This window comes from Neopsephotus bourkii, unplaced genomic scaffold, assembly GCF_033783945.1.
Source record: "Neopsephotus bourkii isolate Nb327-2 ecotype Australia unplaced genomic scaffold, CSIRO-AGI_Nbou_v1 NB_716, whole genome shotgun sequence".
In the NCBI taxonomy this organism is placed as follows: Eukaryota; Metazoa; Chordata; class Aves; order Psittaciformes; family Psittacidae; genus Neopsephotus; species Neopsephotus bourkii.
In genome coordinates this window covers 585687-611473 of record NW_026901215.1, presented here as the reverse complement: position 1 = coordinate 611473, position 25787 = coordinate 585687, and the positions used below count along the sequence as shown (strand labels likewise).

The 25787-nt window shown below is 50.8% G+C and overlaps 1 protein-coding gene across 1 annotated transcript; it reads right to left on the bottom strand.

Moving 5' to 3' along the window:
* Nucleotides 1-11553: 11553 nt before the first annotated feature.
* HDAC3 (histone deacetylase 3) lies at nt 11554-24896 on the bottom strand. The gene is made up of 15 exons (XM_061353949.1): nt 24742-24896; nt 24442-24524; nt 20641-20783; nt 18856-18937; nt 17883-17939; nt 17736-17791; nt 15761-15894; nt 15406-15486; nt 15249-15322; nt 14973-15037; nt 14170-14259; nt 13997-14055; nt 13553-13632; nt 13027-13184; nt 11554-12775 (listed from the first exon to the last, which is right to left on the bottom strand). Exons 1-15 carry the CDS (start codon nt 24794-24796, stop codon nt 12706-12708), a joined length of 1287 nt encoding a protein of 428 aa, XP_061209933.1. The 5' UTR covers nt 24797-24896; the 3' UTR covers nt 11554-12705.
* Nucleotides 24897-25787: the final 891 nt, after the last annotated feature.

The following is a 25787-nucleotide window of genomic DNA, read 5'->3' as shown; positions in this document are numbered from 1 at the left end:
AGATTCATTTGGGTTGGAAGGGACCTTAAAGCCCATTCAGTTCCAACCCCTGCCACGGGCAGGGACCCCTTCCACTAGAGCAGCTTGCTCCAAGCCCCTGTGTCCAACCTGGCCTTGAACACTGCCAGGGATGGGGCAGCCACAGCTTCTCTGGGCACCCTGTGCCAGCGCCTCAGCACCCTCACAGGGAAGAGCTTCTGCCTAAGAGCTCAGCTCAGTTGACCTTCCTTAGAAGACCTTAGATTGAATGCATGTTGTTATGGCCAGGAATGGCCTTATAATGCTACCCAGGAGTTGAGAAGGAAGGAGATGGAGTTCAGGCTGCAGGCTCTAGGCAGGTTACACACAGCTGGGCACAGGAGGAGATGCTTCCAGAAAGATCATTGGCAAGGGTTGAGTGATGGCAGAATCACCATCCTTTCCAGGGGGGCTCCTTCTAAGCCCTGAACACATTTTAACTGTAAAAACAGCACTCTGGTCAATACAAGTGAAAAAAACAGAGGAAAAGGCATCTTTGAGGTGTTTTATCCTTCCTGTACATCACAAACATTATAAAAGCATTAGGAACAAGATCACACTTATTTTCCACTCCCCTGTTTCTGCCAAATGTCAGTGCTCTCATTAGCGGTCATGGTCTTAACACTGAGAGAACCCATCCTCCTCAGTGCACGAGCCATCAAACATGGGGTCCTGATCTTCCCATTTTCCACTTCAAGCTCTTCTTGCCCATTATCCCACAGCAAGGCCAAATGGACTGTGAAAACAACACTTCTGCTAAAGGAGGTTTTATAGCTCCAGCAGTTTAAAAGCTTCTAACACTGAAGAAAAGGAACAAAATCAGTTTGCAATGGGTGTTTCCTATTGGCATCATGGCCAAGTTTGTATGGGTTTGGAATTAAACGTGGCAGGAGAAAATGACCTATTCTTTTGGAGTTCTACCAGATGCTTTTGCCTGTCAAACATGAGATTCCTCTGTGTGCACAACCCAGAGCTCTGTGTCTTAAAAACAGGACAACCGAGACCATCTCAAGATTCTTTGGGAAGATAAATAGGGAGCTCTTAACTCTTCCTTTTTTATCCCTGCCTTTATAAAAGGTAGGGTGGGGGTGTGAAGCCCAGCAACCACACGCATTATGGAAGCTTGTACATAGGGAACAATGACAGGGAGCACAGATTTTCTGGAACACATACAAGGACATATAGATCTAGTCCAAAATTTACTCATCGAGACTCTCCCCACAAAGCGAGTTGATAAAGCTGCCTCCTCTACAGGAAGAGTGAGCCTATTTGGAAACTCGGGTAATAAAGCTGAACTGATCCAGCAGCCTAAGGACAATTACTGCCATCCAGGCAGGTTAAAGACATTGGTAGCCCTTTCTTTGGCCAAATTAAGCACAGAATTTAGGTTCATCACTGCTTGGTCATAAGGATTCTAAAAAACATTATCAGGCAGCAGGATGAGGAAGAAAAGGAGACTGAGAAATAAAGTCCCTACTGTAAGCAAGGCGTGTATGTTATAGAGGAGCCTTTCCAGTGTTGTTTTCCTTGACAGCAGATAAGGGCTTAGAGAACCAGACCTAAGTCAAACACTGGACCCACACTGTGCCCTCTTATCTCCCCTGAATCAGCCTCATAGCCCTTTGTTGTGCTGTGTGTGTCAGTGGGAAGCAATTAGACGGGAATAGTTAATTGCCACTGATGGGGGGAAAGAGGATCTGCCTTTTCCAGCCCTTCGTGCTGGGAGCGCTAACCTCGAACCAGGGCCCTCAGCAGGAGGCAAGGGGCATGAAAGCATCACTAAACATCACTTAAGGACGGGCAGCACTAAGCTTAACGGGGAATTAGCATTACAACAGCTACACCTAATCAAAGCCGGCTCCAATCAACACTTTCAGCCTAAGGATTGACAACGGGGGCACTGAGAAAGGCTTGAAATGTCCAAAGAGCTGAGATAGGAAAAGTATTTGGGGGACTCTTGCTGCACTGGAGAAAGCGCGTATTCAGGGAGACTCCTGTTGCTTCTCTCCCCATATGGACACTGGAAGAGCTTTTCCTTTTCTCTCTTTTCTCCCACTTATTCCCCCTTACCATCCCCAAAGTTGAACTTTGCTGCTGTAGCTGATGTTTAGCACCAGATTCTGAGGGTACATCTCAGTGTTAAGCCTGATTCATCATCTTTTGTGCAATACTAGACAGGGAAGCCCTGCAGGGAGCACAAGGCGAGAGGTGGAGCTGGGCAACACACAAGGAACAAAACATTGAAAAATGCAGTTTTTCTGTCAGGGGAACACGCTGATGAGATCCCTGTTGGATCACACTGGAGGAAAACTCACTCATCAGAAGCCCAGACTGCTCACACTCGGCCAGAGCTGCGCTTTTCCGAGTTTCATCAGCTGTGGAAGCTTGAGCAAGTTCTACAAGGGAAGAGCACAGAGCACAGAGCTGTCTGGACCTGCACCAGGGCGAAGTTCAAGAGATGCCGAGTGCAAACAGGTCCCTGACCATACACCTCTCCCTTCCTTACACAAAGGGCAGACGCAGAAACTCACTGCACCAGGTTAGTGCTCAGCCCAGCCTCCTCCAGCTCCAGGACCAGTCTTGATCTCTTCATAAGGCAAGTGGAGAAGCCCCAGGAAACATCTGTCAGGGCATAGAAAAAGCATGAGTCAAGCTTTAGAACCCTTGTGAGCACCACAGAGAAGTGGTTTCTGACTTGGTCCCACTGGCAGAGGACTGTGCAAACCCAACAAGTGCAGCTCCTTCCTCCTTTTGCCTTTGGAGGGTCTTTCTTCTCTTGCCCTCCTGGTCTGTCTTTTCTGAGTACAGCAAACCCGGGTAATCTATGAGCTGTTGGAGTCATGCTTTGGGGAAGCACCCGGCTTTTCTTCATGCAGAAGCTGACCAGAATTGCCCTCCTAATAAGTACCAAAGCTCTGGCTGCTACATGCAACAAATGCCTTTACAAAGGGGTACGGAATGATCAGAGTGTTGCTTTCCCTTCGTCCACTGGTACCGGCAGAGGTTACTCTGCCACAGAGAGCAAGATACCTTCACTGAAGACTTCTATTGCCTTAAATCAGTGCAGAGACTTCAGGCCTGACAATGTCCACAATATCCACTTGCACATCAAAGCTCAGTGCAAGGCACTGAACACCATAGGATTTGTGGAGAGGCACGAGAGAAGGGTTTCAGGAGATGTGTTTGCAGGTTTGGTGCTGAAAAAGTGACTGAAAGATGCCTAGCATCAGCACAGTGCCAAGGCTTTCCTTCCCCTTCTTTAACAGACATTTCCTCTGCATTGCACAGCAGTGAGGCTGTCACAGACACCCCGTTCCCTGGGAGCATGGACAGTCCCCACCGACACTCCTGGGGCTTGCAGAGAGGGGTATGAAAAGGGTTTGCAGCCTGTCCTGCGACTCTAACTGCCTCTAAAGCTCCACACCACTGACCATGACAGGAATCCCACTACTCGGGTGCCTGAAAACCCGTTGTTTCACTATGGGCTGGAACAAGCAGGGGGGTCTTTACCCATCCCAGAGGGGTAGTAAAGCCAAGACACCCCTTCCTGCAGTATCCCAACCATAGGCAGGGGGAGAAGCAGCACAGAACCCCAACCCTGAGAAGCTCTGCTTGGCGAGCTCTGCTCCCCCTCCAGTACCGTGGGGATGGGGTCTGCAGGAACCTGTAGCACCCCCAACATCACCCCCCCTCCGCTCAGCAGTGCCTGAAGCGGAACACTGCCCAGTAACAAGGCAGGAGAGGACGAGCATCCCTCCCTTGAGCTGACCTATGGCTGTGCCGCGGCTCCGTGCCTCCTCCTGCAGCCGCGCCGGCGCCCGGAGCCGCTGCCGGCACAGAATCACTGACCTATTTTTGTATAGGCACAAGATCACAAACAAAGGGAGCTTTAACTCGGGGTATTTAAAGGAAAAGATATTCATTTAAGGCTCCCGAGAAACCGCAGCAGCCTCACGACGTTTGTTACCTCCGAGAAGCATCTTTGAGCATGGCTCTGGGAAGGAGGAAATACCCAAAAGCATGGAGCAGTTGGGTAAAAGCAAAGCAAAAAGCTGTAAAGAAAAAAAAACCCAACCAAACAAAAAAACCTCCACCAAACACATTTCTAGGAAAAACAACAGAAGGGGATGTAAGAAATTGGGAATAAACTGAGCCTTGATAAGCACAAGAATGAAAGGAACAGATTTCTCTAACAAGGAGTGACTAAGCAGGGATATCCCCCACCTCCCTTCCCTGTCACTGCTTGTGCAGACTCATCGAAACAGGCTCGAAACAAGTCAGCTTTCCAGGGGATTTTGGTCTAAGTTTGCTGATGGACTTGGACCAAACTGTGAAGTATTTAATGCGCACCTGAGGCAGGTTTTGGAGCTGGCAGCTCCAGCTGGTTTGAAGTTAGTTGGATGCTTTATGGCACCTACTATGTCTGTGCACATACCTGTGAGGGTGAGGACTTAGCAATTCGGTCCTCAGGTACTGGAAACAATAGATGCCACGAATGAAAACCTTTTAACTGCACTCTTTAGCCTGAATAAAACTGCAAACAAACCCAGTACAGAGGCTCACAGAGCTGCCTCCTGCCAACCGCCTCTTATGGAAGGGAGGGATGTGTTGTGCTCAGTACAGAGCAAGAGCCTGTAAAGAACCGGTGACTGGGAGGGGACCACAGCCCATCTTCGAGCCGGCAGCATCCTTGTTTGGTTTGCTCAGTGAAATTCACTGTTGGAGAAGCCTCCAGTGAGTTGCCATCTTGCTTCATATCCTGAATTGGGAAATGCCTGCTCGCCCCCAAGTGCTCCACCGCATAACACGAAGGATGCAGTGACAAACAACATAAAAACGGTTACTACAAATAGAGATGCTGACAATAGTTACTCAATATCACATGCTGGCAGCTCTCCTGGGGCTCTCCATACAGCTGGGAAAGGTGCTGCTGCCAAGAGTTGTTGGTCACGAACCTGGGGCAACATCCCACTCCTCCCAATGTGCACAGGCAGGAAGGAAAAATAGAGCAAGAATAGATCCCAGTGTCCGGAACAATGGAAACAGGAAAGTCCCTCTCATGTGGGGAGCCCGGACAATAGAAGCTCTGCAGTGAAACCGTAGCTCCATCCCGCTTCCAGGCGGTTTGTGGGGTCTGCTCAGCCTCCTATGGAGATGTGAGTTCAAAAATAGGAATATGGAGCATCCTGCGGAGGGATGGAGGGATGGATGGAGGGCACCATCCAGCCCCGGGGACTCCAAGCAGCATTCCATCCCAAACACCAGCTCACTCCGCAGACCCCCCCCCCCCCCAGCCCCAATTCTGGCATCTCCCTCCGAGACTCCCTCACTCTGCATCCCCCCGGCACAGGTCGGGGCTCGCTGCCTCCCCTGCTCCGAGCCCCGCATCCCACCCTGGCGCCGGGAAAGCGCTTGCCAAGCTTCTCCTCGGCACATCCCGGTCCCCCCCCATCCTCTCCCTTTGCCAACCTTTATATTTTCTGCGTCAGAAACATAAAATGGAGACTGCAGGGAAGGAATCCGCTTTTCCCTAAGATGGCTGAGGGAGAAGCAGGATTTGCACGGCGGAGCATGAGCACCCTCTGCTGCTGGATGAGCCACTGCCGGGCTGTGGGGGGGGAAGCAGCTCCCCAGCCCCACAGGCTCCAAGCAGAAAGAGAGACCCCAACCAGCCCTTATTGAGGCATTTAAATTGCTCTTTATAGCCAAAATATTGGCTTAAATCCTTCAGCGGCCTTGTCTCCTCCAGGGCTCTCCTGGTTGCCTCTCCTTGCCATCCCTTTTTATTCCATTTTCCCCTGCTGTGTTGCATTCACAATCCTTAGGAAAACGGGAGTATTTTGTATTAAAAGCAGCACGTTTCACACAAAACTCCCCACAATTAATTCCCACAGCTCTGCACAATTACATCCTTTTCCAGGTTTGAGAGAAACCACCCAATTTCATTTGTATTAAGTTATACACGAGGCTGAGTGCCCAAAGCCTGGTGTTACCTCTTGTAGGAGCATATACAGGCTCAGGGACGGGAGAAAGGGCTGAAGACGAGCATGAGGGGAGAACCAGCACCCTCCTGAGATGGAGTGACCAGATGCTGTCCCTAGGAAAGGTTTAGGGACAAAAGGGTACACGCAAAACAAGCACACAGGTACCTTGCAAGTTAGTCACTGAGCATCCAAACTTTCAAGCCAGGAGCATGTCAGTGTAGGTCAAAATTCCGTTTGGATCCAAGGCTTAAAGTCCCAAAGGAATTTTGCAAGAAGTTTTCACAAGATCAGTTAAAAAAAGTCGAAAAGACATCACTCAGCTATGAGACAACACCACAAATAGATCCAGGACCCCGAGTCCTTTTTGTAACCTAAACACTGAGGAAAAAGAGGAAGAAAAGCAAGGAGGTTTAAAATACAGAAAGACAAAGTGCTTATATGGGTGACTGTAGGTAAAGTCCTAACACCAAAGGATCGAACTCAGCCAGGAGCGGAGTGCCCAGCACACGTTTTGGCACCTCCACTGCAAGCATTCAGCCTGGCAAGCACCAGTTCGGGGGTACCAGCACTTACACACCACAAAGCTGCACACAGCAAACCCCACCTCACTACAGCAACACCTTTAAGGGCCTTTCCTGGGAGAGAGCCATCCTTTTAGTGGGATCAGGGTGAAGCTCCAGGCTGGAGCTTGGGGTGATGCTCCTGCTTTTGCAGCATCCTGGGGTGCAGACACAGGGGGGGTGAGAGGGGTGTTAGCTTTATCACTGTCACTTCTGCAGCTGAAAAACTATGGGCATGTCCCCCTGGATGGCAGGAACCAAGCAAGGCTGGCACTGGGATGGCAGGGAGCTGGGCAGGTCAGAACTGGCATCAGGAGTGCACCAAGCATCAGGTATTTGTGGAGTGCTGCTGCATAAGAAGGGGCACCGACAGACGAGGTGCCAGAACACCTCACCCTGTGAGCAAGGGGGACTGAAAAAGAAGTTGCAAAACATAGCTCTGGGGCTGCTAAAGACGGGTGTATGCTCAGCATCCCCGAGGTGACTCAGGCTGGGAGTGCTGGGAAAGCACAGTGAGACATCAGGGTGGATCCCAGCTTGGTGAGATGGTGCCATGGGGCAGGAGCAATAGACACGGGCTCGAGGGGACAGTGGTCCCCAGCAGGACCAGGGTATGCTGGCATTACTGGGCACCCACCCGGATGTATAGTGCCTGCAGGGAAGGGGTTTTTGGGTGCCAGGAATAGAGAAGCACTGCACCAGCATAACAGCAATGGGCTGAGAGCACAGGGCAGGAAGGGGGTGCACTGGAGGCACTTAATACACCCACAGCTGAGGGGTCCAGAGGGGGACTCACACAGTGCTACAGAGATCCCTGTCACTTTTAATGGCACAAACCACTGCTAATCCCTTCTCCTGCTCTCAAACTGCCTGACAACCACGCACCCAAAAGGCTGGGGGGACAAGTTCTGCCTTGTGTGCCAGGGCAGGTGATTTCTCCCTGCGAACCCCTGTTCCCCTCAGCAGCAGATGGAGCCCCCCCTCCCAATTATGCCCTTGTCACAGGCATTGAAAGGAAAGACAAATCTCCCAAAGGAAGCTGTCTGACAGGACAAAGGCTGCTGGCAATGGGAGCTCTTTATCCTAGTTTGGGGGGGGGGGGTGCAGAGCAGAAGGGGGGGCAGGGCAGAAGCGGGGGCTGGCAGTGCGCAGGATGGGATGCGCACGCAGCCAGCACTTCCCCTCTTTGTCTGGAAAAGGAGGTCGCGGGGGGAGAGATGGGGGATGCAGAGAAGGATGCAGGGATGCGTCAGCCGCTCGTCAGCAAAGCAGCTGATCCCTTCTCCCAATCAGAAGCCTCTGAGCTCACTCCCGGGAAGCGAGCCAAGGCGGCTCAACTGCGCACACCTGGCGTATGAAAACAGCACTGCAAGGGACCTGGCAATGGGAACACAAACCAGGGGGGCACACAGAAAGCCCCCGGTTTTCACAGCCAGAACCCCCCCAAACCCACATAAGGCTAATACATACCCTTGGGCACCGCTGGCCCTGGCCTGGGGTTCACGCAGGGGCCTCGTGATGCTCAAATTGCAAATAAAATCACTGCCCAGCACTGATGTCCCAGTGTGAACGCAATGGGTAAGTATAGGGGCTACCACAGGCAAAGCCCAGCTCCCAGTGTCCCCCAGTAAGCACCACACAGTGCGTGCAAGCCCATCAGTAATATCCCAAGTGCTCCTTGCAGTGGCAGCAGCCTGGGACAGGCAGGAGCTGCATCCCAGAGCTGGGTGCAGCCATCACCTGCAGCACCCCCAAGAAGCAAGCACCCACAATGGGGACAGCAGCAGCCCCTCGCTCCCAAGAAGGCAGCCCTGGGGGGCAGCCTGACCTTGCGCCCACTTACTTTTCTACACATCCTCTGCTAGGAACACCACATCCACCTGGAAAAATACCTGTACTGGGATGTCTGCTGCAGCTGGAGCAGGCCAGGTGCCCAAAGGATGGCACTGCAAGGGCAAGAAAAGTGCTGCTTGCCCTGGAGTGGAACTGAAGGTCAGCCCAAGACATACAGGTAACACCGCTGCCTGTTGCAAGATGGAAATAGCTGCTAAAATACACAGCCATGCTACGGGAGGTTTGTGAGCTGGTTGTAGTTCTCCTCTCCAGACTCTGACGCATGCGGGTGGGAAACAGTGGGAATGTACAAACACCCCCCAGAACAGTTAATACTGTACCTGTACTTATAGAGGGCCTCAGTGTGGTGAGGAGTGACTTCAGTGTTCAGAAACTCCAGGGAATAGGCTCAAAACCCTCTCCTAGGACATGATACAGAGGTGAAATGGGACATCCGGGGAGAAAGCTCTCCAAAGAGGTTCTGCCTCTTTCAAAGAGCAAAGGAGCAATCAGTTCCCCACCAGCACCCCTCCCGGAGCTCTGTAAAAGTAGAGATGCTGTTAATGTGCGCTTCCCAGCAGCACTACAGGAGAAACGAGGAAGCAAGAGCAGGGATGAGGCTAAGGGGTAACAGCCACCAGCTCCAACAGGGAAAGGTCTGACTTGACACAAGGAGAGTGTGAATATTCACAAGGGTGGTCAAGCACCAGGAAGGGAGCTCAGTTGCATCCTCCAATCTCTGTCCTTGAAGAGATTCAAACTTGACTGCAAAAGGCCCTGGGCAATCTCTAACTTTCAGGCCGGCCTTTACTTGGAGCAGGACAGATGCATCAGAGACCTCCAGAGGACCCCTTGAACTGGAGTCATTCCACAATGCTCCCCCCATCACTTCTGAGCCAGGATTTACCAGCTCCTGGGTTTGGGGACAGAATTCTCCATCTTCCCTAAGAATATTCCTAAGCAACAGAGGAAGAGAGAAGTTTCCATCCCTATTCACTGTCACTTGCTCAGCCAATGCTGGCACGACAGGCATGGATGTGTGAGGAAGAGAGAAGCTACAGCTGCAGGATGCTGAAGGCCTCTTCCTCACCAGAGAGAGGTGATGGAGCTGGGGACATGGGACTGGAAAAGGACAAGGGAAGGGGGTATTGGCTCGAGGAGATGCTTGTGCCAGGGATCCCTTAGCAAGACACCTGTGAGCAAAAAGAAGTGATGGCTCCCAGCATTCTGGAAATCTGGGGACATGCAAAGAGCACATGGGGATGCTTTAAATGCATTTGTGAGCACCTGAAGGGCCTGGTGAACCAGGAGCAGACATTCTGGGAGCTCTGCTACAGTGCTGGGCAGCATCTGCAGAGACCCCCAAAGCTCCATTTGGAGATAAGCTTTGGTTTGGGCCACACAAAGCATTCAGGTCCCTGACCCCTGGCTGAGTGCATACAGCACCACTGTTTGTTAATGGTATCGTGTTGCTGTGTGTTAGGAGCTAAATACTTTTTGGATCTGGCCTTCTGGAGCTAAGGACTTCCAGCAAAGCTCTGGATCTATTATGTGGATAAGGAATCGGGTGCATGGCTGCATCCTGAGAGTTACAGTCAGTGACTCAACGGCCAAACTGAACATGTGTTGTCCCCCTCCAGGATCCATACTGACACCTGCACTACTTAGTATCAGTGGCTTGAGACAGTGGGATTGAGTGCACCCACAGCCTGGATTCACCTGCAGGCAGGAGGAGTGGAGAAGGTGATGGACTTGAAGGGATGTCATCCAGAGGGACCTGCACAGGCTGGAGCCATACAAACCACACCATGCTCAGAGAGGCCAGGGCAATCCCCAATGTCAGTACAGGCTGAGGGATGAATGAGTTGAGAGCAGCCCTGCAGAGAAGGACTTGAGCATGCTGGTGGGTGGCAAATGGAACAGGACTGGCAGTGTTCTACAAGAAATCTGGAGAGGGGCTTGGGACAAGGGCCTGTAGGGACAGGCCAAGGGGAATGGCTTGAACCTGCCAGAGGGGAGACTGAGCTGAGCTCTTAGGCAGAAGCTCTTCCCTGTGAGGGTGCTGAGGCGCTGGCACAGGGTGCCCAGAGAAGCTGTGGCTGCCCCATCCCTGGCAGTGTTCAAGGCCAGGTTGGACACAGGGGCTTGGAGCAAGCTGCTCTAGTGGAAGGTGTCCCTGCTCGTGGCAGGGGTTGGAACTGGATGAGCTTTAAGGTCCCTTCAACCCAAACCAGGCTGGGGTTCTGTGATTTAATTATCCTACCTGCACTTTTTGACTCCCTCATTTCTTCCCAGGCAGAAGGAACGCTTCTAGCACAGGCTCCTGGTTCACTCTCTGGCTGCAGTGGGACTGGGGAGAGCAGAAGCTTTGCCTGGCCTGTGGATAACCCTGAGCTCAGTATTAACCAAGGGGCACTGATTTTAACCTGAAATATGGTGGGCCTGAATTGATCCCCTGCCTCTGATGGGCCCTGCAGCAGCTGCATCACACTGGGGTCGCCCTAAACTCTCCCCCCATATCCCTCCTCCAGGTCTGAAGCCCCCCTGGCAGGCTCCCACCAGGGCTGGAAGCACAGGCAGCAGCAGGACAAAAAGTCTCCATACACAGCAAGAGATCCATCTGCCACCTGGTGTCCAAAGGCAGCTCTGCACTGTGAATCCTGTCTCATAGAATCTTAGAACAGTTTGGGTTGAAAGGGATCTTAGAGCTTAAAGGCCCATCTAGCCCTGTGCCCACCCTGCAGTGACCAAATGACAAAGGCAGGAATGGTACAAGCACAGGGCAAGCATCAGCAATGCTTCCCCAGAGCACTCACCCAGCCACCACCAATCTGAACCCAGAAGTGTCTCTTATTGATAGCCTTGATTTCCCTCCCATCCCCAAGTCCTTTCTTAAGCCACATTTACATTATCTGGTGAAAAAAGCTTGCACAGCTCACATTCATGTGTGCAAAGCAATCTCCTTTTTAAGCTGGCCCCTTTCTAGCTTCATTTGATGCTCCTCTAACATTTGGAGATACCCCCTCCAACACTCATGGGTTTATAGCCCTCATGTTCAGACACTACCCTGCTGGGGATGAGTCTCATGTTCTCAGTCTTGAGGACAGGAGCCAGGGGTGTGAGCATTAAACAGACAAACAACAGATCAGGTAAGAAAAATATTGCCTCTTCTTTAATGTTTAAAGACATCGGTAAACAACCAGAGCAGTACAGAGAGAGGCTAAAGCCCTCCCGCCTCCCCAAATGCGCTCCAAACCAGGTACCAGGTGATGATCTGGGAGGAGGAGCAGCAAAGTCTGGGATCTGAGGGATGGCCAAGGGAAATCTCTGCTGTGTGAGGGCGAGTAGGCAGGCCCTGGAGGAAGCAGCTTCCTTCGCCCATAAGCAGAGTAACATCTTACAGTGAAGAGAGAATGGTTTCCACTCTGAGCAAGCAGCCCAAATCGCTTGCTGACACACAGAAGGGCCATGTGTGACCTTGGACAACACAGCTGGAAGGTGTATTAGAGGTGCAAGACACATTCTGTACTGACAAGTACAACACCCAAACCTCTGCTCCAGTGATTTTAGCCTCTTGAAGAATGCAGAGAACAGGGAAGTTAGGTCCAACTCAAAGTATTGCAGTACTCATTTGGAACACAAAAACTGAGTGGGTGAAGGAGAGAGGAGGAACAAGACTATGCCCTGCATCCATTCCTCCATCCTGCTCCATCAAGCTGCTCCCTGTCCCAGGGACTCTCCCAACCCCTATCCCACAACTGGCCTTGTCTTCTTGAAGTTTTCCTTGAGCTGTGGAGCATCGGACAGTTAGGAGGGACATCAGGAAGCAGCTTTCAGTGCAGGCTTCAGAGGACAGGCAACTGGGTACTTGAACTGAGGGCTGGGGAGGGCAGGATGTATCAGGTGCTGCTGCAGAAGAGAGGCAGAGATCGTAGGCACAACCGCTCCAGCTCCATGCTGCTGGCAGGAGCCTGCATGGGAGTTATATGAGGTGAAGGAACCACCATGGGTCAGGTTCTGAAGGCAGCTACACAGCTGCAGGCAGAACACAGCACAGATAGAGTGCTACTCAAGTTCCCATATCCCAGAGCAGCAACAACTGGAACCATAACACAGTAGAAAGGAAGGAACACATTTCCCTGCTCTCTGCCTCTCCAGGTAGCAGAAGCCTGCAGTGGTATTGTTTCTGCTGCCACTCCATACAATCAAATTCAAAGGGAGGGCTAACTGGGTCCTACACCAGTTACCTGCTCCAAGCACCCATGTCCAATGTGGGACTCCCCACAGTCCATTGCCCCACAGCAGAGCTCTCAGATCTCAACATCACTCTCTTTGTCGTTATCGTGGTCACCATCATAGAACTCATTGGCAGCTTCAGGCCTGGGGGGAGAGAATCACCATCAGCAAGGACAGCCCTGGCACCCTGGAGGCCACAAGAGAATGCCTTCCACCACTGAAGGCCAGGATAGCCCGTAACATGTTATGTGAGGAGATCACACATTTCTAGATAGAGGCTCTCTGGATAAAACCAGAGATTTGGAAATGATTTAGTATCTTTTCTAGGAAACAGATGGCCTCCAGTGTATCAGGACAGGAAGGGAAGCCCCGTTCTCCAGAATAGGATCTGGTACCTGCTGTAGTTTTCCTCAGAGCCTCTTTCCTCTGGATCAGGCTCATCTGTGCGATCGTAGCTGAGCAAGTCAGAAGGGACATCATGGATCTGCACGCTGGGAGCATGGTTCAGCATCTTCAGGTTCTCAAATATTGTCTGCCTGATCTGATCCAAGTACTATATAGGAAGAGACAGGCATGACCACAGTGAGATCTGGCAGTGTGCATCAACCGCTGCTACCTGCCTGCATCACCTGTGTGGTGGCCATGAGAAGCAAAAGTGTGCAAGAAACTCAGAGCAGACAGAGGAAGGAGTTAATTCAGTCACTGAAACTCAAACACACAAAAGAGGGAACCCAGCAAGGCTTTCAAATGCTGGGAGACTTCCTGACATCCCAAATGAAAGGTTCTACTTGTTCTTGGTCAGTTCACAGCCCCACAAGAATTCCTTGCCTGGAAACCTCTACCTGGTTTTACAGGGCACAGCATCAACCCCAGGGTTTTGTTACTACCAGCTACCCCTGCAATAAGGCTGCAAGGACTTACCTGTCTGGAGTTCTGATTTTCAATCCTTGTACTGACATCAGGATGAAGGGTGAAGTCTGGAGCAAAGTATTCAAAGTACTCTGTGATGGAATGAGAGAGTTACAGCACAGAGCCCAGAGTGCTCTGCGGAGAGCAGAGCTCACTCCCACCATGCTAGGAGGGACCAGACCCTAAAAATCAGAGCTATTTATAGCTCTGCATCCACAAGAAATTGTATGAAACAGCCAGTAAAATGAACACTCAGGTCACTAAGAAGGAAACAATCTGGATTAAATGATACATGACAGTAATGGTGTGTCTGCCCAGCAAAGTGGGTGGTAGAAGACAACCAAGGCCTCTTTCACCCTTCTCCTACCTCTGGTCAATGCAGACCAGAAGTGTTAATTCTTAAGCTGATGGAACAAATAGCTTAGCTCATGAGGAAAACACAAAACTCCAACTTACCACTGTAAGGGAGCTCTTCACTAATGGCTTCATCGACAAGCAATGATGTTTCGTAAGTCCTGGAAACACGGAGTAAGAGAAGTTCAGTCCAGAGAAAGCTATGCAGTGCATGAAGGGACACAGCCCACAGCAACTGCTTATCCAGTGACCCTCAACAAGCAGAGGAGACTCACCAACAACGTGCCACATTGCGGACTGTGTAACCACCTCCTCCCAGCACCAGCAAGGGGATATTGAAGCTCTTCACATACTCCACACATTCCCTAGAAACCCCAAAAGAAAAATGCCAGAGCTGTTACTTGCAGCACACATCCATATGTCAGAAATGTCACTACGCACTAAAACACCACTACACAGAATCCTAGAATGGTCTGGGTTGGAAGGGAGCTTAAAGCTCACCCAGCTCCAACCCCCTGCCACGGGCAGGGACACCTTCCACTGGAGCAGCTTGCTCCAAGCCCCTGTGTCCAACCTGGCCTTGAACACTGCCAGGGATGGGGCAGCCACAGCTTCTCTGGGCACCCTGTGCCAGCGCCTCAGCACCCTCACAGGGAAGAGCTTCTGCCTAAGAGCTCAGCTCAGTCTCCCCAGTGCACAGGAGAGGAGGAGAATCCCCTCTCTGACCTGCTGCTCACGCTCTGGGGATGCAGCCCAGCACATGGGGTGCTCTGGGCTGCAAAAACACACAGCCAGGTCCCACTGTCAGCATGGCTGGTGTGATACACCCAAGTTCAGGGCTTCCACCTAGGCAGCCTGAACCATGTGCTACTCTGTGAGCCAGCACCTTCTATGAAACCTCATTCTGAGACTCCCTCCTGTCACACCAGAGTTAAGAAAAAAAAGCCCAAAATCCTGCTAGTGCTGCTGGAAGGCTGAAGTCAAAGCTCAGTCCTCGCAGCACAGGACTCAGGAGAGCCCCTCAGACTAAAGGATGGTCTTTCAACCACCTGCTGTGCCCCAGCCCTGCTGTACTTACCCATGTCCTCTGATACTGAGGTTAAAACAACCCAAACGGTCACAACCCAGAGAATCAGCACCACACTGGGGATCAGAAAAAGAACAACAGTGTTCTTGCTACAGAGGCATTGCTTTCCAGACACAACAGCATTCCCACCCATTGTCCACCCTTATTCACCAGAGGGTAGGGAGAGCAGCTTTGCCAGGACACACGAAGCCTAACTCTCCAGGAACAGGAGGTAACACATTGATAGCAGCCCACTTCAACCTCAAAGGGATGAATACACTTTCTTACCTGCAGCACTATGCAGGTGGGCTGATAGTAATCTACCACCTGGTTAATGACTGGCTGGAAGAGGTGTTTATAACCTGTGGAGAAAGGTAGATTTAACTTGGCTCTGGAGAAAGACCAGCAAAAACCTTGGCATGGGGAAAGGGCAGGAAACACCTACTTTGGTCATCAATGCCATCCCGCAGAGGCACATTGAGACAGTAGTAACGCCCGCTCTCTGCACCAACTTCATACATGTCACCTGGCCAGGGAAAGACAGGAGAATCACAACAGCTCTGAGGCTTCAGAGGTGTGGGAAGGCCAGATCTGGGCTGAGACCTCTTAACTTAGCTAGGATCTCTCTTTTTAACAAATAACTACACTTCTGCTCCCCTGTGACTGCTTTTCCATGCCCTTTTTTCCACCATTTGTCCCTGCAGGTCTCATTTCATGGTTTTACACTTTTGTACTCCAGCAGAGCTTCCAAAGGATTCTGAAGTGAGGCCAGGTTCACACTATAACGGAAAAATACCTACCTGTACCAGGAAAGAAATAGTTCCCATATTTATGAAATGACACTGTCATGACACGGTCTGTCAAGTAGAAAGCCTCCTGCACCCCATCTCCATGGTGGATATCGATATCAATGTACAGCACACGTGGGTGATACCTGTTGAACACAAGAGGAAATGGCATTACTGTCTGCTTCACAAACTCACTGCTCCCCCCATGCCTCAGCATCACCTGATACTCTGACCACCATCACCAACATCCACCCATAAGCCACTCACCAGAAGAACGCAATAGGAGACATTTTAGAGGCAAACATGTCCCACCACTAAAACATTTACTTCTGATGTGTTTGGAAATAGGTATTAAAGGTTTTCAGATGAGGCCAGAAATGTCTTGGGAAGCACATATTACAGAGAACCTATTTTATAGAATCACAGAATGGTTTGGGTTGGAAGGGACCTTAAAGATCACCTGGTTCCAACCCCCGTGCCATGGGTTGCAGGCTTTGGTTCCCTCTACAAGCAAGATGCCATCAGTAAATTATTAAGAGCTCCAACACTTTTTAATCATATCAGGAAATGAAAAACAGGCTAGCCAAAGAGGAGGCTGAACACTTACTTCCTCCATGTCACAGAGAATTGGCAGCAATATGTCCCAGCTGGTGCGCACCAAGAACACCAGACTGCACTAAATTTACTGGAGAAGAAGCCTGCTGGGTCTCAGAAACAGGATGGAGACAGGGAGATCATCACAAGTAAATGCATTAGGGTAATGGTCAAATACACCTCTGTTCCAGAGACAGGCTGAGAGAGCTGGGCTGGGTCAGCCTGAAGAGAAAGCTCCTTAAGGAGAGACCTTACAGCAGCTCCAGTGCCTAAAGGGGCTGCAGGAAATCTGGAGAGGGGCTTTGGACAAGGGCCTGTAGGGACAGGCCAAGGGGAATGGCTTGAACCTGCCAGAGGGGAGACTGAGCTGAGCTCTTAGGCAGAAGCTCTTCCCTGTGAGGGTGCTGAGGCGCTGGCACAGGGTGCCCAGAGAAGCTGTGGCTGCCCCATCCCTGGCAGTGTTCAAGGCCAGGTTGGACACAGGGGCTTGGAGCAAGCTGCTCTCGTGGGAGGTGTTGGAACTGGATGAGCTTTAAGGTCTCTTCTAACCCAAACCAGTCTGGGATTCTGTGATATTATAACTTCTTGTAAGGGGTAACTGGGCTGTATTTGAAGCCTCCGATGTATGGGACTCACATGAAATTAGAAAATGGGTGCACAGAGATTCACAGTGAAGACCTGAGGTTAGAAGCACAGAGCAGGAAGACTGGAAGAGAGGAAAGAGGTACAGGACACCCCAGTACATCCCATGCATCTGACTTTGAGAACGAGCAGGCTTGTCACCAGTCATGTAATTGCTGTCTGGTCAACTCAGATCTTTTTTAATTCTATGTCTCAGATTCAGGGGCAAGGAGGGCATTGGAAAATACAAAAAAAAAAAAAAAAAAATGGTGGAGGTGTTTCTGTAACTCTTCCACTCTGAATTTATTTTTCAATTTCTAAAAAGAAAAGTAATCTCTTTCCTACTCAAAGCAAGTGTCCTTTGATCATCCATGTGTTGCTCAAATCCTGTTCGCAAGCCACTCAAGCAAAACAAGACCAATTGGAGTCATTTACCTGCCTCCTGTGAGCCACAATATGCATTTACCTACAAGAGGCTCACTGTGGCCAAAATGCTGAGAATCAGGAGACCCTGAAATGAGCATTTCACAGATGGATGAGAAATGGAACTGAAGAACTCTTTTGTATCTCTTAACCTGCATGCAGTGAAACTGGAGACAGGTACTGCAATTCTCAAGCCCCACTTCCTATATTTGAAGAGGCCAGGACAACAATTGAGTTGTTTGCTGGCCTTCCTGGATACTAGAAAGGCAAATGAAAAGGGAAACAGAGAAAAGAGAAAAGGGAAACTACAGCCAACCAGGACAGGACTGCACTTGCCCCGGGTACTTACTTGAGCAGCTCCAGGATGCCGATAACTATGTCATTAACATAACAAAACCCAGAAGCCTGTAAGACAGAAAACAGAACAGCATTAGAACAGGATGAACACAGAGCTGGGGCCTCACCAAGTCAGGAATACACACAATTGCCTCATTACCTCAAACTTCTTTGCATGATGCAGGCCCCCTGCCCAGTTTATTGCAATGTCACAGATCTAGGAAAGGAAAGGTAAGTTAGTTTCAGGTGACAATGTGGTAACAACAACCTTGCACCCACTTCAATCTGCCCAGCCCTGTGGCACACAAACACCATTCTGGCCTTTCCTTTGCTTATGGAGGATGGTTTGAGTTGGAAGGGACCTTCAAGCTCATCCAGTTCCAGAGCCCTGCCATGGGCAGGGACCCCTTCCACTAGAGCAGCTTGCTCCAAGCCCCTGTGTCCAGCCTGGCCTTGAACATTACCAGGGATGGGGCAGCCACAGCTTCTCTGGGCACCCTGTGCCAGTGCCTCACCATCCCCACAGTAACTGGTTTTGGCTACACCACATCTATACTGGATTAGCCCTGTGCTCTACATTCCCTGCTAGAGCACAGAAGATCCTCTCGCAGCACCACTGCGTCCTCCTCAGCCAGCAGCAGACCAGCACCAGGCACACACAGTTTGTTTCTGCACTTGCTCTTCCCTCTCATCAGACCTTTCTCAGTCTCTGACTCAAACATACGTAGATTACTTTTTCATACACTCCTGAGTGACCCTCTTCTTCAGACCTTCTGTGTGTGCTCATTCAGTGCATGCCCATAGCACAGATCTAGCAGCACTCTTGGTCTCTCAGCAGCCAGTTTCACTGAGGACTCCAGGTTCATTCCCCAGTGCTAAGAGAACTTTATGGCTTTAGTATGTGCATCATTATCCTCCGACTTCATTCAGATTAAACATCTACTGAATGGCTGCCTCTGACAGTATAGGAACATGCTTAAGCTTAACAGTCCTGTAGCACTAGGTATTCACACTGCAGCACAGCACTGCTGGCTATGCTGCTTTAGAGAACAAAGCCAGAAGGTTCTTCTTAAATTAAACACAGCTGGCTTTTATGATGGCATTTCAAAAGATAAGGCCAGCAGCTCCCTTACCTTGTTGTTCAGCTGTGTTGCTCCCTGCAGGGAGGCCCCGGTGTAGCGAGAGCAAAATTCAAAGAGGCCTGGAAACACCGGGCTGGAAAAGAAACCACAGGACATCACCTTGTTCTCCAGAACAAAGCCAGGAATAAAACTGTCCAGGGACATCACCTGAGCAAGATCACAACTCACTCTCTGTGAAACAATTCATTTGGGATCACTCTGACCCTGCTTATAACACGCTGAAAGCCAGCAGGGAGCAATCCAGACGCAAACACAATGGGAAACTCTGAGTTTGATAGTGATTAACAAAGCTTGCAAGCCAGCCCTGACAAGGCTTCCCTGCTCACAACCATGCTGGAGCCTGTCCTGCAACTTTGCTGACATGGGCCCAGATCTGGGACATGATGAGAGATGCTGAGGGGAGGGCTGGTCTGCTCCTAATCTCCCCCATGGCTGTATCTAGAAGATCCTGCCCCCACTCTGCTTCCAGGCACACAGCCCTGCATGCCATACACTGCAACTGGGGATGAACCCTAGAATAGTTCGGGTTGGAAGGGACCTTAGAGCTCATCCAGTCCCAATGCCTGCCACAGGCAGGGACACCTTCCACTGGAGCAGCTTGTTCCAAGCCCCTGTGTCCAGCCTGGCCTTGAACACTGCCAGGGATGGGGCAGCCACAGCTTCTCTGGGCACCCTGTGCCAGCGCCTCAGCACCCTCACAGGGAAGAGCTTCTGCCCGAGAGCTGATCTTAATATCTCCTAGCAGGTTAAAGACATTCTCCCTTGTCCTACCCCTACAGGCCCTTGTCCAAAGCCCCTCTGCATGGACATGGGTGGCTTTCTGGGCTGCAAGTACTTACTGCTGGGTCACGTTGAAAACAACTTTTATGACAGCACTAAGGTCTGATCCATTCCACCACACAGAGCCAGCCCAGGCACTGGGAGAGCACAGAAGCACAGGACATGCAGCCCCTGTGTCACCAGCTGGCTGACATAGTGTCCCACATTTCATTCATGGTCAAGCAATGGCTCAAAGACCACAGGGTCTTATTTCCCCTTTCATTTCTGTTAAGATGGTCTTCAATCATCAGAGCAGCAAGGTTACAGAACAGTTTTCTTATTCTCAGCCTAAATATTAAACCCCAGGCTATACTGGTATCTTCTTGGGCTAACACTGCTCTCTAAAACAACTCCTCCCATGATAGTACTTACAAGCTTTCCTCTCCACAGGATACACAGGAACAATCTTACTGACAGCCCTTATAATCCTCAACCATACAAGACATATTGCCATTTTCTCAGTCAGCCACAGAGCCCTTCCACACATTTCTTTCAAGTTTTTCATCTCTCACAAGCATTAAAGGCTGGTACGGAATGTTCTCAATAAGATCTTCATAATTTTGTACAGAAGCATGAGTATCTCCTAGTTCTACCTGAACTCAGGCTCTCAAAAGCTGTCTTGAACTTAACATGCATATATTAAGATGGCTAAAAGGGCAGGAAATTATTCAAAGAGATAGTCAGCATGTTCAAGAACTGAGGCTCTGCAAGAACAAGCAGAAATATCATCTCTAATGCAACAAGCTTACAGCCTAAATGTGGATCTAAAAAGGAAGACTGCAAGAGCTAAGGAGAAATGAAAGGAACTGAGGAGGTTCTAGTAATCTGAGACACAAGAGGGACACAAAGCTCAGCCTGGTTAAAAACAAAGAAATGGGACATCCTAAATGGGCTCTCTGGACACAGCCATGTATGAGCACCTCATTTCTGACTGTGGAGGAGGTACAGAGCACTCACCAGTCATCTCCCACGTTGAAGGCATTGAGGCTCTTGGTGAACCCCTGCATGTTATTGGGACTCACTCTCTGCAGGAAGTCTATGTAGTCCTCAGAGTGGAATCGGCACATGTCATGCTGGGATGCCTGGTATGGTTTGAAAACCTTCAAGAGAGAAAGGCAAGACTTATTTCCCATCCAAACTTGGGTTTGCTTTGGCTGTGAGAAGTCTCAAGCTAATGGACAAACAACCTGCATGTGATATATCAAAACCCATCCCAGTACATTGGCTTCCTGACATCTCTGTTCATTTAAGTTCCAGGAGTTCCACAAAGCCCATTTTCCTACCAAGCTTTCTCTTTGCTGGGGGCACTATTTATCAGCTTTCACACAATTTTAAGTCCTTGACATAAGGATGGTTTTGGTCCCTCCATTGGAATTGCCTGCAGTGGACTGAGAGGTTCCAAAGTTACTTGCAGAAAGCTCACAGACAGATGAATTGTTGCATAAGCTTTGTTTTCTTTGGAAAGCTGGCAAAAAACGCTCAGGGAAGTGGATGGATTCAAATTCAAGCCCTTGTGACAATACAGACTTGCCAGTTTGGCACTTAACGCACATACCTCAATATACAGGGAGTTAAAAATTAACACCACGTACCTGGCAAGAAGCAATCTGAGTTGCACTAAAAACAACAAGAGAGCTTTTACATGCTTCCCAATTTATCTTTAATTAAAGAAGGCCCTTTACAGAAAAAGTGGAACATGAGGAAAATGTAAGTGCACAAACTTGTGTCCAAAGGGAAAATTTATGAGGGCACCTGCACCAAAGTACCCAGGAAAGGGCTAAGAAGGAGAATTGTTAGTTTTCAGACAGAACAAACCTGTCATCTCCTTTCCTGATCCCATCTGTGTGCAATAATGGAATTTTCCACATAGATGTGTGGGGTTTGGTGTTTCTCAGAGGCTGCTGCCTCTTGACAACTCAAAGAAGGAGGATGAAGCAATTCACAGCATGAGCCTGTAGTGCAGCTGCTGAAGTAGCTGCTGCAGCCTTCCTGACCCCATGAGGGCTCTCCCAGAAAGCCTGATGGTTGATTAAATCAAACAAGACCAAAACCAAAGCTAAAGAGTCATAATGGAGAAGAAATAATTCTCAAAGGTATCCAGAGGCTCTCTTGGAGAACAAAAAGTAAGGATGTATGATTCAAAGCAGAAAGGAAAATGCGGGGAAAACCAAAAGCTTCAAGACCGGCTCAGCTGCTGGCAGAGGAAACAACCTGCCTCCTTCCACCCTTTACCCTGCTCCCAGCAATCACAGAATGGGTTGGGTTGGAAGGCACCTTAAAGCTCATCCAGCTTCAACCCCGCCATGGGCAGGGACCCCTTCCACTGGAGCAGCTTGCTCCAAGCCCCTGTGTCCAACCTGGCCTTGAACACTGCCAGGGATGGGGCAGCCACAGCTTCTCTGGGCACCCTGTGCCAGCGCCTCAGCACCCTCACAGGGAAGAGCTTCTTCCTTATATCTAACCTGTACTTCCCCTGTTTAAGTTTACCCCTAAGTTCACTGCATTCCCGCACCACCACAGCCACAGGGAAGCTGGGAAAGGTGGAAGGAGGCAAACCCAGCTTGACAGGATGGCAGCCTTTTATTTGGAGGAGGCAGAGAAGTCACATAACAATGTAACCACAACGCAACCTTAACAGGACCTTTTATAGTCAAAGCTGACCACAGTCCCTGCTTTTATTTGCTCATAACTTTCTCAGTCACTGACTGTTCAGGAAGCAGCTTCCTCTGTGGTTTCCAGCTTTAAGATGGCATAAGAAGGATGTGGAGCTGTTGGAGGGGACTGGAAGTGACACATTTCTGTCTGGCAGCTCTGCACAATCACATTTTCATAGCAGCTCACAACTTAGTACTAAGGCATGCTGCTGCAGGTGTGAAAATACAGCAATGAGACATCCTGATTTCTTCTCTACAGCCACAGAACAAGCCCAACTATTACCAGTTCATTGCAATCATCTACAATTGCAAACAACTGCAAACAACAACCCAGGATTGAGTTCTACAGTCATTTTGAGAGCACAAACTGCAGTCTAAACTTCAAGGTCAGCCACTTACCATAGGACCATAAAATGGTTTGGGTTGGAAGGAACCTTAAAGCTTATCCAGTTCCAACCCCCTGCCCTGGGCAGGGACACCTTCCACTAGAGCAGCTTGCTCCAAGCCCTGTCCAACCTGGCCTTGAACACTGCCAGGGATGGGGCATCCCTGTTCAGACTCATGAGTAACAAGGGAAGCTGCTGGTTTGCAGAGGATCACAAGGAGCAGAACCTGACTGCAGAAGACTGAGGAACATGCAGGAAAGAGGAAGGACATAGGAAAGTCCTAACAAGCCTCACAGATCAGAGTAATGGTGCATTTTTGCCCTTCTTTCACCTTGCCTCCCTATTCTCTAACTATGCACAATGATGACCGTGACAGAAGTGCTTCTTACCTTTTTTAACAGGGTACTTCCCATGAAAAGACACTGTAAATGCATAAGTGTGTGTGCCCATGTATGTACATATATAAATACATACATATACGTACATAAACCCAGGAGTGCCTGGAGCTGTAGTTTACAATAGGAGGAACATTCTGGACACAGGCCCTTCCCCAGGGCTCATCAAACAGATCACAGACAATAGGCAGCAGCTACACCCAGCCTCTGTATCATATAGCACTGCCTGGAAACAGGCCAGCCAGGAATTAAATCACTCAGTGTTCAAAACAACTCACTGAAAGCGAGAACAAACCCCCAAGAGACTGAAGAAGCTGCCCCAAGACAATCAGCAGCTGCAGGTGGCATGTTCTGCACATAAAAATGCACAAAAGCCACCTCAATAGGGCCAAACCTGGACGATTTTCATCATTCCTGCCCTGATGTTGTATTGTGAGGTATTAAGTTACATGCCCCGTGCTCCTGAGAGCTTTTCATTTGCTCTGTTCTACAAGAAGGGGCAGAAAAGTGAACAAGGATTCTAGGGAAAGGTGCAGGGTTCAACCCTGCCTGCACCAAGAGACATCAAACAGATGTCAGAAAGGGCTTCCACACATTCACAGTTATATGCCATTATCCCCAAAGTAGATCATTTCTTAGAAGAGGGAAGACTTAAGTTTGCTTTTTGACTATCACTCTACGCTGACTACATTCTGTCAGGTCAACACTAAGAGCCCACTAGACTCAGTTGGAGCTGGCTGGGCAACAAAAGCATTGAAGAGCAGGTTGTGCACTCAGCCATCAGTTGTGAGATGGGATTAGTGAACCTCATTACAGCATCAAGGTGAATAAGGAAGCCTCTTGGGGGTTTGATTTAGAGATCAGCTTTAATTGTTCTATGATCACACAGTCCACAGTGCTCACTGGGTCAACTCAGGAAGGGGCTACAGACACAGGAATGCCACACAGCAGCCCTGCTGCAGCTTCAGACACACTTGACCAAGACATTGACCACTAATGATGGGACCTTTCAGATCAGTGCTGGATGTCACAGTGGGGGCTCACGACTGCTCAAAGCCTTGTCTGTAACAACTCCATTACCTGCTGGGCCAAAGTGGAGCTGCAGGACAAGCAGCACCACAGGAAAGCTGTGAAGAACCTATTAACATGGGTCAAGCCCTACTACGGAGGCCACAACTCAAGCAGGCAGGTGACAGCACAGCTTTCCATCACCCTCCATGCGTACTGAAGTACGAACACCAGCTGTGGTGGCTGCCTGCCCAGAGCCGCCCCCCGCAGCCCCCTGTCGCCGCGCCCGGCCCCAGGAACGGCCCCGCTGCTTACGATCATCTTCTTGTAGAGCCCGTAGTGCAGGACCAGGCTGTGGGTGAGCGCCAGGCGGTGCGGCTTCATGGGGTGCCCGGCTCCTGAATGGGAAACACAAGGGGAGTCACCGCCGGGGGACGGCGGCCGCTCCCCACACACCGGGGCCGTGCCGGGAGTCGCCGGTGAGGGCACCGACCCCAGGCCGGGCTAGGCCATGCCCCCGCCCCGCGCCAAGACAGACCCCGGCCCCAGCCCCGGCGCGGCCCCTTGCGTCGCCCGGCCCCGGGTGCCTCCGGCCCGGTTCCGCCCGGCCCGCACCGTAGTGGAAGTTGCCCACGTCCGGGTCGTAGAAATAGGCCACGGTCTTCGCCATGGCGGAGAAACCGAGACCCGCCGCCGCGCGCCGCGGCTAACGTCATCACGCCGCGCCGTCAGGCCTAACCTCCCTGAGCGCCTGTAATAGCAGGGCAAGGGGCGGGGCAAGGGGCGGGGCAAGGGGCGGGGCTAGGGGCGGGGCGGTCGCTGCTGCCCCTCCGCGGTCCTAGTGCCCACCCCACTCACCCTGCCCGCTGCACCCTGCTCGCTGCACGGTTACCCCCGGCTGACCGCTGTTGCCCACTGTAGCCCTACAGGTGTCACCAAGCACTTCCAGATGCTCACCAGTTACCTCGAGTTGCACCCCAGTCTCACCTCGTTGCCCCCTACAAGCCCCCAGCTGCCCCCAGTCACTCCCAGCTACCGCCCATTACCCCAGCTGCCTACTGGATCCTCTCCCATAACCCTATATCTGCTCCCCAGTCACCTTTAGCTGCCCCAGTCACCCCTCGCTGATCCCAGTTGCCCACTTGATTATTTTCTGTAGCCCTACAGCTACCCCACAGTCACTCTCAGCTGCCCCCAGTTACTCCAAGCTGATAGCTTTTGTCCCCTGGATTCTCTTCTTTAGCCCTACAGCTGCCCCCCAGTCACTCCCAGTTGCTCACCAGTTACTCCCACTTGTCTCCCAGTCACCCCCAGCTGCTTCAGCCCACCAGCCAAGGCACAGTGGATGGGGTGGTGTGGTTCCCATGGGGCACCAAAAGCCTTGCTGGGTTGCATCTCCTTCTGGGGAGCAGCCCGGATGAGGACCACCACCACTGGCTGTCACCCGGCCAAGCAGCACTTCCAGCTGCAGGTCCCCCCTTCAACAATAACCTGATGGGGTTGGCAGGGAGTGGGGACAGGGAGGCACTGCCAGGTGGGTGGACAAAAGCTCCATGGAAAATTGCTGTGTACAAAACAGCAGCCATGTGGAATGGATGGAAAACCCTGAACCTCCCCTGGAGCCAGAGAGGCTCCATGCTGTGAGTGATGCTGGTGGCAAA